General features: G+C 38.5%; 1 protein-coding gene across 1 annotated transcript in view; it reads right to left on the reverse strand.

The window, feature by feature from the left end:
- Nucleotides 1–3,117, reverse strand: part of LOC133641179 (protein Daple-like) — a 45,809-nt gene extending 42,692 nt beyond the window's left edge. The window contains exon 1 of the mRNA XM_062035112.1: nt 2,974–3,117. Within this exon, the coding sequence (XP_061891096.1) occupies nt 2,974–3,117 (144 nt within the window). The remainder of the gene's footprint in view (nt 1–2,973) is intronic.
- Nucleotides 3,118–15,330: the final 12,213 nt, after the last annotated feature.

Genomic DNA, 15,330 nt, shown 5'->3' on the forward strand with positions numbered 1-15,330 from the left:
AATATAGCTCATCAAATCTCAGCAACAAGCTGTAATATCTTACTGAGATCACTTAGGACCAAAACACTTAAAACAAGTAAAACACTCTAACATAAAATCTGCTTAGTGAGAAGAATGATCTTATCAGACAGAAAATAAGCAAATATCACCCTTATTTGACATATTTCATCTTACTTAGATTTCACTTTTTGTTAGGTGTGGCAAAATTATTATCTGCATCTGACCATCACCCTTGATCACCCCTGGGAGGTGAGGGGAGCAGTGAGCAGCAGCGGTGGCCGCGCCCAGGAATAACGTTTGGTGATTTAACCCCCAATTCCAACCCTTGATGCTGAGTGCCAAGCAGGGAGTTAATGGCTCCCATTTGTATAGTCTTTGGTATGACTCGGCCGGGGTTTGAACTCACGACCTACCCATCTCAGGGCGGACACTCTAACCACTAGGCCACTAAGCATGATGCCATGGTGTGTGACAACATCTCCGTGATAGGGTTGGTCTTCGGGTGCTGTTGTCACGAGCTACATGACAGTTTTTGGGTTATTTTTCCGGGTTTCTTTCTGTCTAGCGCTCGTATTTTTGTTGCACTTCCTGTTTTGGTTATGTCTTGCAGTGACTTTATGTTCTTCACACCTGCTATTGATTAGTGATAAGGTGACTCACCTGCCTCTGATCGTTAATCAGGGGGATGTCTGTCTACCAGGGCCTTACTTGCGACACCGTTTCGCTGTTTTTGATTGTTGCCCGCCTGGTTGATAATGAAACGACCTTCATATCTGCACATTGCCTACCGTCTCTGCATCCTGTGGTCACGGCAACAATCAGATTGCGCCACCGTGACAGTCTTTGATAGTTTAAAGCCTAGTAGCTCACAATGTAAACAAATGCCATGGGTGTATCTACACCTGACATCCACTGTAATGATACCAAGTACAAGAGCGTATCTCGTCGATACTACTATGAGTACACCAGTATTTTTAATCGTCATAAAATCTTTTTCTTTTTAAATTCATATTATGTTTATAAACTCAAGAAATACGTCCCTGGACACACGAGGACTTAAATTATGACCAATGTATGATCCTGTAACTACTTAAATGTGTGGTATCATCCAAAATTAATGTAAAGCATCCAAACAACAGAAGAATAAGTGATTATTACATCTTAATAGAAGTGTAGATAGAACATGTTAAAAGAGAAAATAAGCAGATATTAACAGTAAATGAACAAGTGGATTAATAATCTGTTTTTACAGCTTGTCCTTTATAACGTTGACAAAATAATAGGTGTATAAATGACACAATATGTTACTGCATACGTCAGCAGACTAGTTAGGAGTCTTTGTTTGTTTACTTACTACTAAAAGACAAGTTGTCTACTACAGGGGACAGCAACCTTTTTGAAAGCAAGAGCTACTTCTTGGGTAGTGATTAATGCGAAGGGCTACCAGTTTGATACACACTTCAATAAATTGCCAGAAATAGCCAATTTGCTCAATGTACCTCTATGTTATTATTAATAATTAATGATATTTACACTTAATTGGACGGTTTAAAAGAGGAGAAAACACGAAAAAAATGACAATTAAATTTTGAAACATAGTTTATCTTCAATTTCGACTCTTTAAAATTCAAAATTCAACCGAAAAAAAGAAGAGAAAAACTAGCTAATTCGAATCTTTTTGAAAAAATTAAAAAAATAATTTATGGAACATCATTAGTAATTTTTCCTGATTAAGATTAATTTTAGAATTTGGATGACATGTTTTAAATAGGTTAAAAGCCAATCTACACTTTGTTAGAATATATAACAAATTGGACCAAGCTACATTTCTAACAAAGACAAATCATTATTTCTTCTAGATTTTCCGGAACAAAAATATGAAAATAAATTCAAAAGACTTTAAAATAAGATTTAAATTTGATTCTACAGATTTTCTAGATTTGCCAGAATTATTTTTTTGAATTTTAATCACAATAAATTTGAAGAAATATTTCACAAATATTCTTCGTCGAAAAAACAGAAGCTAAAATGAAGGATTAAATTCAAATGTATTTATTATTCTTTACAATAAAAAAACAATACATTTACTTGAACTTTGATTTAAATTGTCAGGAAAGAAGAGGAAGGAATTTAAAAGGTAAAAAGGTATATGTGTTTAAAAATCCTAAAATCATTTTTAAGGTTGTATTTTTTTCTCTAAAATTGTCTTTCTGAAAGTTATAAGAAGCAAAGTAAAAAAAATAATGAATTTATTTAAACAAGTGAAGACCAAGTCTTTAAAACATTTTCTTGGATTTTCAAATTCTATTTGAGTTTTGTCTCTCTTAGAATTAAAAATGTCGGGCAAAGTGAGACCAGCTTGCTAGTAAATAAATACAATTTAAAAAATAGGGGCAGCTCACTGGTAAGTGCTGCTATTTGAGCTATTTTTAGAACAGGCCAGCGGGTGACTCATCTGGTCCTTACGGGCTACCTGGTGCCCGCGGGCACCGCGTTGGTGACCCCTGCTCTACTATGTTCACTATTTCATTTAAGAAAATGACAATAATAAACATATGTTTAATGTACCTTAAGATTTTTTGTTCAAATAAAGCCAATAATGCAATTTTTTGTGGTACCCTTCATTTAGAAATGTTCCGAAAAGTATCGACATACATTTAGGTTCTGGTACCAAAATATTGGTATCGAGACAACACTACATTTTTTTTTTTTTTATATTAAAAAATGTAACACTAATTTAATGCAGGAATGACTACTAAAATACGTTTTTGATTATGAGCGACAGGACACCTTAGACATCTCAGCCACATGCTTTTTCTCGTTGATAAATGAGAAAAAAACAACTCTGTGTTGAACTTGGAGTTCTTTCCGGAGCATGTAACCCCTCTGGGAAGCTCGAACCTTCACCTTAAAAACCCTCCTCACACAAGGAAGGGTGTTGCTTCAATAAAAGTCTCCACAGCAGATGGCAACGATCGCCTCTTCCAGCTCCAAATCGCCGCCATTGAAGCGTTTGGTGGGGGAAGGTGGCGCTGTATCCCACAAGGGACTTTGACTAAGCATTGTGGGCTCCAGTCTGTCCGTCTGGCACCCCACCCGCCTGGTCCCGCCGTCCATCTGCACATCACACATGCACACCCGTCCCTCGTCCGCTACTTTTAACAATTGGACACTATTAGCGACTTGGACAAAATGTGCGCACTGAATGGGAATATTGAAGAAATGAGCAGCAGGAAGTGTTGTTGTTGTTGTTGTTGTTGTTGGCTCTCACCTGACAAGCTGTTTGCCCAAAGTTAGCCAATGCTAAAAACCAGGCCATTTTCCCTGCCATTGTGAGGAAGTTTTAGCATAACAATGCCAGCGTACGCCGCATGCGGGGCGACTGTGCTTGTCAATAAGCTCTGCATCGACCCGTCGCCCGCTGGACTTGTGCATGCCGTGCACTCGCGCTGTTGCTGCTTGTCTGCTCGCCAACTCCCTGAAGATAAAATAAGGCACCGTGTGGGGCTTGTCCGCCGGATTTTTGTGTGCCTTTTTTTCTATTTGTGTGAAAGGAGATTTATGCTACCTGCAAAGGCTGAATGGAGGCAACTCATGTACAAACCCCGTCTCCATATGAGTTGGGAAATGGTGTTAGATGTAAATATAAACGGAATACAATGATTTGCAAATCCTTGTCAAGCCATATTCAGTTGAATGCACTAAAAAAGACAACATATTGGATGTTCAAACTCATAAACTTTATTTTTTCTTTGCAAATAATAATAAACTTAGAATTTCATGGCTGCAACACGTGCCAAAGTAGTTGGGAAAGGGCATGTTCACCACTGTGTTACATGGCCTTTCCTTTGAACAACACTCAGTAAAGGTTTGGGAAGTGAGGAGACACATTTTTTAAGTGGAATTCTTTCCCATTCTTGCTTGATGTACAGCTTAAGTTGTTCAACAGTCCGGTGGTCTCCCTTCTGCTATTTTAGGCTTCATAATGGGAGACAGGTCTGGACTACAGGCAGGCCAGTCTAGTACCCGCACTCTTTTACTATGAAGCCACCTTGATGTAACACGTGGCTTAGCATTGTCTTGCTGAAATAAGCAGGGGCGTCCATGACAACGTTGCTTGGATGGCAACATATGTTGCTCCAAAAGCTGTATGTACCTTTCAGCATTAATGGTGCCTTCACAGATGTGTAAGTTACCCATGTCTTGGCCACTAATACACCCCAATACCATCACACATGCTGGCTTTTACACTTTGCGCCTATAACAATCCGGATGGTTCTTTTCCTCTTTGGTCCGGAGGACACGACGTCTACAGTTTCCAAAAACAATTTGAAATGTGGACTCGTCAGACCGCAGAGCACTTTTCCACTTTGTATCAGTCCATCTTAGATGAGCTCAGGCCCAGCGAAGCCGACGGCGTTTCTGGGTGTTGTTGATAAACGGTTTTCGCCTTGCATAGGAGAGTTTTAACTTGCACTTACAGATGTAGCGACCAACTGTAGTTACTGACAGTGGGTATCTGAAGTGTTACTGAGCCCATGTGGTGATATCCTTTACACACTGATGTGGCTTGTTGATGCAGTACAGCCTGAGGGATGGAAGGTCACGGGCTTAGCTGCTTACGTGCAGTGATTTCTCCAGATTCTCTGAACCCTTTGATGATATTACGGAGCGTAGATGGTGAAATCCCTAAATTCCTTGCAATAGCTAGTTGAGAAAGGTTTTTCTTAAACTGTTCAACAATTTGCTCAGGCATTTGTTGACAAAGTGGTGACCCTCGCCCCGTCCTTGTTTGTGAACGACTGAGCATTTCATGGAATCTACTTTTATACCCAATCATGGCACCCACCTGTTCCCAATTAGCCTGTTCACCTGTGGGATGTTCCAAATAAGTGTTTGATGAGCATTCCTCAACTTTATCAGTATTTATTGCCACCTTTCCCAACTTCTTTGTCACGTGTTGCTGCCATCAAATTATAAAGTTAATGATTATTTGCAACAAAAAAAAAAAATTTTATGAGTTTGAACATCAAATATGTTATCTTTGTAGCATATTCAACTGAATATGGCTTGAAAAGGATTTGCAAATCATTGTATTCCGTTTATATTTACATCTAACACCATTTCCCAACTCATATGGAAACAGGGTTTGTAAGAAGCTTGCTTAGGCTATGTCTACACTAAGCTGGATAAATGGTAAATGGTAAATGGGACCATTTAGTTAGTGTTGGGACTAACGCGTTACAAAGTAACGCGTTACTGTAACACCGTTAGTTTCGGCGTTAACTAGTAGTCTAACGGATCACAAAGGCAGAGGCGCGCAATTTTTTAGGACTAATGCAAATCCCAAATACAGATCAGCAGGTACCAGAAGGTAGGAAAAGTTTCTTTTGCATAATATTGTGAAACAAAAACGGCAGATAATATGTCTTACCTTATACACACACCATAATAATACTCCTATGTTTAATGCACCGACAATCCATCAAGAGGTGTGGCTTCATAGCTCACCAAAGTCGTACTAAAACATTTTGATATATTTTTGAGCGCCGTGTGTAATGTTCTATATTTTCAATTGAACATATAACATGTTGGTGTTGTTTACTTTTAGAGTCATATTGCAGTCTACACGTATCTCTTATGTGTGATCTACTGGTCACACTTATCATTTACACATGTACCAAACAAAATTGCTTCAGTAAGCAAAACCAGAATTATTTTGTACATTAGCCACACTGGGTCATAAGGCCACTGTTGAGTTTTGAGTTTAAAAAAATGATTTAAGCGCGTCTTATAGTCTTGAAAATACGGTATTGAAAGTACAGAATTCGGTAAGCAGAATATAAAAACAACACATTATACCCGGCCGACAGCCTTTTGGTTGGGAAGTATTCGAGTCAGTCACATAGGCTGTCCAATACCTACTCAGTACATACCTACTCAGTGTCCGCCCTGAGATCGGTAGGTTGTGAGTTCAAACCCCGGCCGATTGATTGATTGATTGATTGAAACTTTTATTAGTAGGTTGCACAGTACAGTACATATTCCGTACAATTGACCACTAAATGGTAACACCCCAATAAGTTGTTCAACTTGTTTAAGTCGGGGTCCACGTTAATCAATTCATACCAAAGACTATAACAATGGGAGCCATTACCTCCCTGCTTGGCACTCAGCATCAAGGCTTGGAATTGGGGCTTAAATTACCAAAAATGATTCAGCCACCGCTGCTGCTCACTGCTCCCCTCACCTCTCAGGGGGTGATCAAGGGTGATGGGTCAAATGCAGAGAACAATTTTGCCACACCTAGTGTGTGTGTGACTATCATTGGTACTTTAACTTAACTTGTAATGAAGTCCTTCCTTTATGCACACTAAGTTATTTACTCTGGTCCAGTGCCAGCAAAACCAGTGTGAACCCAAAGCGAACTGCACTAACTTTTCGTTGCACACTGCAAAAAGTCAGTGTTCAAAAACAAGAAAAAAAAAATACAAAAATGAGGGGTATTTTATTTGAACTAAGAAAAATGATCTGCCAATAGAACAAGAAAATTTGGCTTGTCAAAACTTTCCAAACAAGTAAAATTAGCTAACCTCAATGAACCCCAAAATACCTTCAAATAAGTATATTCTCACTAATAACAAGTGTACTTTTCTTGGTAGAAAAAAAAAGAGACCTTTTCGCTCAGTATGTTGAAAAATATTCTTAAATGAAGTAAATGCTAGTGCCATTATCTTGACGTAATGATATGCGCTCGGCATTACATTTCTTGAAACCAGCAAACTTATACTAAAAACTAGTTTATTGTTCTTAATAGAAAGGCAACAAGGCAACCGCTTGTTACTCTCGGGGTCTCCTAGCCGTTTAAAAATGCATTTCTCCATCGACAACATGACATCATCGCGCCAAGTGCGTGCTCTTTCAGTCAATTAGCGCGCATATATACAGCTGGCACCCGGCCAAAATGTTTTTAATTGTAATTTTGACGAATTTATCTGAATGTGCATGAACTTTTTCTGTTCAAAATTGTTACAAATGTTAAATGTTTAAATATTAACTGTCAGTTTACTGTACTGTGCCAACTGTACTACTATATGAGTACGTGTTTTCTATTGTTTCATTGAAAATAAAACTGCAAAGTCCATTTGGCTGTCATCTGTTTTAATTATGAGACACAATTGTGTCAAAATCATGATTTTTTTTTATATGCTTGAAGTAAAAAATGATGACTTTAAAGGCCTACTGAAATGAAATGTTCTTATTTAAACAGGGATAGCAGATCCATTCTATGTGTCATACTTGATCATTTCGCGATATTGCCATATTTTTGCTGAAAGGATTTAGTAGAGGACATCGACGATAAAGTTCGCAACTTTTGGTCGCTGATAAAAAAAAGCCTTGCCTGTACCGGAAGTAGCGTGACGTCACAGGTTGAAAGGCTCCTCACATTTCTCCATTGTTTACACCAGCAGCGAGAGCGATTCGGACCGAGAAAGCGACGATTACCCCATTAATTGTGTCAGGATGAAAGATTCGTGGATGAGGAACGTAAGAGTGAAGGACTAGAGTGCAGTGCAGGACGCATCTTTTTTCGCTCTGACCGTAACTTAGGTACAAGCTGGCTCATTGGATTCCACACTTTCTCCTTTTTCTATTGTGGATCACGGATTTGTATTTCAAACCACCTGGATACTATATCCTCTTGAAAATGAGAGTCGAGAACGCGAAATGGACATTCACAGTGACTTTTATCTCCACGACAATACATCGGCGAAGCACTTTAGCTACGGAGCTAACGTGATAGCATCGGGCTTAACTGCAGATAGAAACAGAAGAAATAAACCCTGACTGGAAGGATAGACAGAAGATCAACATACTATTAAACATGGACATGTAAATACACGGTTAATGCTTTCCAGGCTGGCGAAGCTTAACAATGCTGTTGCTAACGACGCCATTGAAGCTAACTTAGCAACGGGACCTCACAGAGCTATGCTAAAAACATTAGCTATCCACCTACGCCAGCCAGCCCTCATCTGCTCATCAACACCCGTGCTCACCTGCGTTCCAGCGATCGACGGAGCGACGAAGGACTTCACCCGATCATCGATGCGGTCGGCGGCTAGCGTCGGCTAGCGCGTCTGCTATCCAAGTCAAAGTCCTCCTGGTTGTGTTGCTGCAGCCAGCCGCTAATACACCGATCCCACCTAAAGCTTTCTTCTTTGCAGTCTCCATTGTTCATTAAACAAATTGCAAAAGATTCACCAACACAGATGTCCAGAATACTGTGGAATTTTGAGATGAAAACAGAGCTTTTTTGTATTGGATTCAAAGGTGTACCAATACTTCCGTTTAACTATTGACGTCACGCGCATACGTCATCATACATAGACGTTTTCAACCGGAAGTTTTGCGGGAAATTTAAAATTGCACTTTATAAGTTAACCCGGCCGTATCGGCATGTGTTGCAATGTTAAGATTCCATCATTGATATATAAACTATCAGACTACGTGGTCGCTAGTAGTGGCTTTCAGTAGGCCTTTAAAAAAGTAGATTTATACTTGTGAGTGTTGATGACACAGCTTTGCAACAGTTGATATTCTAGTTTCAAGCATGTTTTACTCAATATAGCTCATCAAATCTCAGCAACAAGCTGTAATATCTTACTGAGATCATTTAGGACCAAAACCCTTAAAACAAGTAAAACACTCTAACATAAAATCTGCTCAGTGAGAAGAATGATCTTATCAGACAGAAAATAAGCAAATATCCCCCTCATTTGACATATTTCATCTTACTCAGATTTCACTTTTTGCAGTGCATTTTCGGTCCAAACCAGCGACCTGAACGACAAGTGTGAGTGCAGCTATAGTTAATAAAAGTTTGTTCCCCCCCCACAACTGTACGTCGTTAGGCACTTACAGAACTTTGGTAACTTTGTGCGAGTACACTTCATACTCCCTCAGGAAGTAATTACAACGTAATAATATTCATATTGTCCTCCGTCTCGTTCATATACAAGAAATACTTCACACTGTTCATACTTGCAGAGCAGAAAATGTCACTTTCTGTGCTCCTCAAACAACTTTCATTCAACTCCCAAGTCAGCGATGCCCGCCGACACTTGAGGAGTCACGATGTCAATAGCAAGTATCGATGAAGATCTCCGCGTGGTTACACCGGGCTGTTCGGCGCCGTGTTCCGTCTGCACGCAGCCTGAATGCGTCGACCTTGTTGTCAGCCTACGATCTCGGTGGGCGGCCGCGCCGCCAGCCTCGTTGTCGGCGAGCAGCGAGGTGACCTTGTGTGGTCTCCGTTCGGATGCTGTCAGAACGTCTCCGGGGCGACTGGAGACGCCACGCCTCATAAAAGATGATGAGGGATAAAAGTCAAGACTAGTCAGCGTCCAGAAAAGTCTTCATGTTGATTTTTTTCCCCTCTAAAGACACTAAATGATTGCATTGTGCTGCAAAAGTTTGCATATTATTCCGGCAAATTAAACTTTAAAAAAATAACAGTACCGAATTTCCTGGACTATAAGTGTCAGGTTATATGCCTGTGGCATAGGCCGTATAGGCAAATGCTAAGGGCGCCGTCCACTCCAGTGCCACAAATGTTGGAGGAAAAAAAAAAAAAAGTTGGTACTATTATTTCTAAATGCAAAAAATAATCCCACGTTAATTAAAATGCAAAGTAAAGCCTATTTAATAGAAATATTATTTGTTACAACATTACGCCCCCCCCCCCCCCTCCCCCGCACGGTGCGCCCCCTCCCTTCCCGTATCATGACTCTTTTTGGACGTCACCGCAAATGTCAAAACGGCCAAAACTGTCAGGTGCCCAGGGAATAAAAAAGAGAAAAGAAGAGGAGAGACGAGAAAAAGACAGAGGTAGCAGGTATACGAGTAACGTTAGCCCACATGAAATTATTTGTCTGTTACAGAATGTGATAGTGCCCTGGCTTTTTAGCATTAAGCTAATGTTACATGATGCGGCAATTGCTAATCAATAAATAGCTAGTTCTGTTTTAACGTCGGGTTAATATTGTGGAGGGGGCTAAATTGTTATGGAAAATAATAATGTAACGTTAGGTAATTACTATATTATCGGCCGATAAATGCGTTAAAATGTAATATCGGAAATTATCGGTATCGTTTTTTTTATTATCTGTATCTTTTTATTTTTTTTATTTTTTATTTTTTTTATTAAATCAACATAAAAAACACAAGATACACTTACAATTAGTGCACCAACCCAAAAAACCCCCCTCCCCCCATTTCTTTCTGTTATCAATATTCTGCTTCCTACATTATATATCAATATATATCAATACAGTCTGCAAGGGATACAGTCCGTAAGCTCACATGATTGTGCGTGCTGCTGGTCCACTAATAATACTAACCTTTAACAGTTAATTTTACAAATTTTCATTAATTACTAGTTTCTATGTAACTGTTTTTATATTGTTTTACTTTCTTTTTTATTCAAGAAAATGTTTTTAATTTATTTATCTTATTTTATTTGATTCATTTTTTTAAAAAGTACCTTATCTTCACCATACCTGGTTGTCCAAATTAGGCATAATAATGTGTTAATTCCACGACTGTATATATCAGTTGATATCGGTATCGGTTGATATCGGTATCGGTAATTAAAGAGTTGGACAATATCGGCATATCAGATATCGGCAAAAAGCCATTATCGGACATCCCTAATATTTAGTGTTTGTCATTTAAATAACAAAGTTTTTTATATTGTTTTAAAGGCCTACTGAAATGAATTTTTTTTATTTAAACGGGGATAGCAGATCTATTCTATGTGTCATACTTGATCATTTCGCGATATTGCCATATTTTTGCTGAAAGGATTTAGTATAGAACAACGACGATACAGATTGCAACTTTTGGTATCTGATTAAAAAAAGGCTTGCCCCTACCGGAAGTAGCGTGACGTAGTCAGTTGAACATATACACAAAGTTCCCTATTGTTTACAATGATGGCCGCATGAAGTGAGAGAGATTCGGACCGAGAAAGCGACGATTTCCCCATTAATTTGAGCGAGGATGAAAGATTTGTGGATGAGTAAAGTGCAAGTGAAGGACTAGTGGGGAGTTGAAGCTATTCAGATAGGGAAGATGCTGTGAGAGCCGGGGGTGACCTGATATTCAGCTGGGAATGACTACAACAGTAAATAAACACAAGACATATATATACTCTATTAGCCACAACACAACCAGGCTTATATTTAATATGCCACAAATTAATCCTGCATAAAAACACCTACGTCTTTGTTATGCTAGCTCCTAGCTCCTATGCTAGCTCCTAGCTCCATAGAACACGCCAATACAATTCAAACACCTGATCAACACACACAATCACTCAGCCCAAAAGACCGTTCACCTAACCCAAGGTTCATAAAGCTTATATATTTTAAAAAAGTTACGTACATACGCAAAAAAAAAGTTGCGCACATACAGTCAAGCGATCAAATGTTTAGAAGCCAAAGCTGCATACTCACGGTAGCACGTCTGCGTCTTTGTCATCCAAATCAAAGTAATCCTGGTAAGAGTCTGTGTTGTCGCAGTTCTCTACAGGCGTCTGTGTATCGAAGTCAAAAGTCCTCCTGGTTAGAGTCTCTGTTATCCGAGTTCTTCCATCTTGACTGCATCTTTCGGGAATGTAAACAAAGAAGCGCCGGCTGTGTACTGTTGTTGCTGACTTCGTTCGAAAAATACGTCCGTTTCGCACCGACAACTTTCTTCTTTGCTTGCTCAGCTTCTTTCTCCATAATGCAATGAACATAATTGCAACAGATTCACGAACACAGATGTCCAGAATACTGTGGAATTATGAAATGAAAACAGAGCTTTTTCGTATTGGCTTCAATGTGGAAGGCATACCCGTGTTCCCCGGTCTACGTCACGCGCATACGTCATCCTCAGAGGCGTTTCGAACCGGAAGTTTAGCGGCAAATTTAAAATGTCACTTTATAAGTTAACCCGGCCGTATTGGCATGTGTTATAATGTTAAGATTTCATCATTGATATATAAACTATCAGACTGCGTGGTCGGTAGTAGTGGCTTTCAGTAGGCCTTTAAGGCCACCTCCAAATCCTCTTGTACAGCGTGACGTTTGCTTAAAAAAAAAAGAAAGTATTAACCCTGCGTAGCGGCAAAGTCTGTAATTGGTTGGCTTTTAGTCGTTGTCCTGTGTTGACGCCAGGCATACTTGCCCATACTGCCTTCTTTGTTTGCACTGAAAGTATTGTAACTTCCAATAACGCTCAGTCGCTCTCTAGTTGACAGTTTATGAGCAACAAAGGAAGCTAACGAGCTGATTAATGACAAGTTAAAGGCCTACTGAAATGACATTTTTTTATTTAAACGGGAATAGCAGATCTATTCTGTGTGTCATACTTGATCATTTCGCGATATTGCCATATTTTTGCTGAAAGGATTTAGTATAGAACAACGACGATAAAAATCGCAACTTTTGGTATCTGATAAAAAAAAGGCTTGCCCCTACCGGAAGTAGCGTGACGTAGTCAGTTGAACATATACGCAAAGTTCCCTATTGTTTACAATGATGGCCGCCAGAAGTGAGAGAGATTCGGACCGAGAAAGCGACAATTTCCCCATTAATTTGAGCGAGGATGAAAGATTTGTGGATGAGGAAAGTGCAAGTGAAGGACTAGTGGGGAGTGGAAGCGATTCAGATAGGGAAGATGCTGTGAGAGGCGGGGGTGACCTGATATTCAGCTGGGAATGACTACAACAGTAAATAAACACAAGACATATATATACTCTATTAGCCACAACACAACCAGGCTTATATTTAATATGCCACAAATTAATCCCACATAACAAACACCTAGGTGTTTGTTATGCTAGCTCCTAGCTACTAGCTACTAGCTCGAGCTAGTTATAGCTCGAGCGGGTAATATGGATGGGATCCCGTATATATAACCCGCCAATACAATTCAAACACTTGCGCAACACACACACTCACTCAGCCCAAAGAACCGTTCACCTAACCCAAGGTTCATAAAGCTTATATATTTAATCAAAGTTACGTACGTGACACGCACGTACGGGCAAGCAATCAAATGTTTGGAAGCGCGCGGGTGGGACCTGATATTCAGCTGGGAATGACTACAACAGTAAATAAACACAATACATATATATACTCTATTAGCCACAACACAACCAGGCTTATATTTAATATGCCACAAATTAATCCTAATGCTAGCTCCTAGCTCCTAGCTACTAGCTCAAGCTAGTTACAGCAAGCGATCAAATGTTTGGAAGCGCAGCTGTGTACTCACGATATCGCAACTGTGTATCCAAATCAAAGTCCTCCTGGTAAGAGTCTCTGTTGTCCGAGTTCTTCCATCTTGACTGCATCTTTCGGGAATGTAAACAAAGAAGCGCCGGCTGTGTACATGTTGCTGCTGACTTCCCTCGCAAAATAGACACTTCGCACCGACGACTTTCTTCTTTGCTTGCTCAGCTTCTTTCTCCATAATGCAATGAACAAATTGCAACAGATTCACCAACACAGATGTCCAGAATACTGTGGAATTATGACATGAAAACAGAGCTAGTTTGTATTGGCTTCAATGGTGTCCGAATACTTCCGTTTCAATGATTGACGTCACGCGCATACGTCATCCTCAGAGGCGTTTCGAACCGGAAGTTTAGCGGGAAATTTAAAATGTCACTTTATAAGCTAACCCGGCCGTATTGGCATGTGTTGCAATGTTAAGATTTCATCATTGATATATAAACTATCAGACTGCGTGGTCGCTAGTAGTGGCTTTCAGTAGGCCTTTAAGTGTCATGCTGAACTTTGCGCAACTTTGAAGGTGTTATGTTTGTGTTGTTCGCCTGCCTTCCCTATTATTTTGTTTTTTGTTTTCTTCCCTCCTGTGCCTAATTGGCCACACCTGGTACTAATTAGTCAGTGGGCTATGCAAGCAAGGCACTGACAGCTGCTGCATCGCTTCCTGTGCAGTCCATAACTCCTACCTAACTTCCACGCTTCTGTCGCAGGTCACTTTAGATCTTTTTTTTACTCTATCTTCTGCTTTTTTTGAGGTTGAGAGTTTTTCTTGTCTAAAGGAACATTCCCAGTGTGTCCTGGCCGTTCCCTCGCCCATCGCTAGAAGCCTTATTGTGGACTAAATGTTATGGCGTGCACTTTTGCCCCTTCTCCTTTTGCTTCGTCAATATTTTAATGGTGTGCTCTTTAAGCCTGTCTCCTTTTCATAAGGACTATATTTATTATGGGGTGCATTTTTTCCCCAAACACATTTTGTTTGGGTTATTAACATGATTAAAGTACTGCACTTTCTGCTACCTTGGACTGTGCAATATATCCCAAATGGCCTCTTGATAAGTGCAATAATACTGGACTGTGAAACAGAATAATGTGCAATTACCTGTCACCTTACTCCTCTGTGACTTTATATATATATATATATATATATATATATATATATATATATATATATATATATATATATATATATATATATATATATATATATATATATATATATATATATATATATATATATATGTGTGTGTATGTATATGTGTATGTATATATATATATATATGTATATGTATATGTGTATATATGTGTGTATATATATATATATATATATATAATGTGTGTGTATATATATATATATATATATGTGTGTGTATATATATATATATATATATGTATATATATATATATATATATATATATATATATATATATATATATATATATATATATATATATATATATATATATATATATTTTGTGTGTGTATGCATATATTTATATATATATTTATTTTGTGGGTGTATGCATATATTTATATATATATTTATTTTGTGTGTGTATCTATCTATCTATATATATATATATATATATATATATATATATATATATATATATATATATATATATATATATATATATATATATATATATATATATATATATATATATATATAAATTGCAATTTTTTTCACCCTACACTTTGAACCCGGCGGCTTATAAAACTGTGCAGTTAATTTATGGCTTTTTCTCCGGTAACGGCCATAATGTTTTTGTATCGGTATATATCAGTGTATACATCATATACTGTACATATATTACATATGTTATATTTCATATAGATACTACTAAATTTTATACCCGCATTGTCCTTTCCATCCTTTGTAACTGAGCCACTGTGTGGAACAATTTCCTTGTGAATCATTCAAGTTTGTCCAAGTCTAAGTTTAATAGTTTTCATCAAACTAAAACAGAGACGCTGAAAAGTTGTGTT

The sequence above is a fragment of the Entelurus aequoreus genome, linkage group LG23 (genome assembly GCF_033978785.1).
Source record: "Entelurus aequoreus isolate RoL-2023_Sb linkage group LG23, RoL_Eaeq_v1.1, whole genome shotgun sequence".
Classification (NCBI taxonomy): domain Eukaryota; kingdom Metazoa; phylum Chordata; class Actinopteri; order Syngnathiformes; family Syngnathidae; genus Entelurus; species Entelurus aequoreus.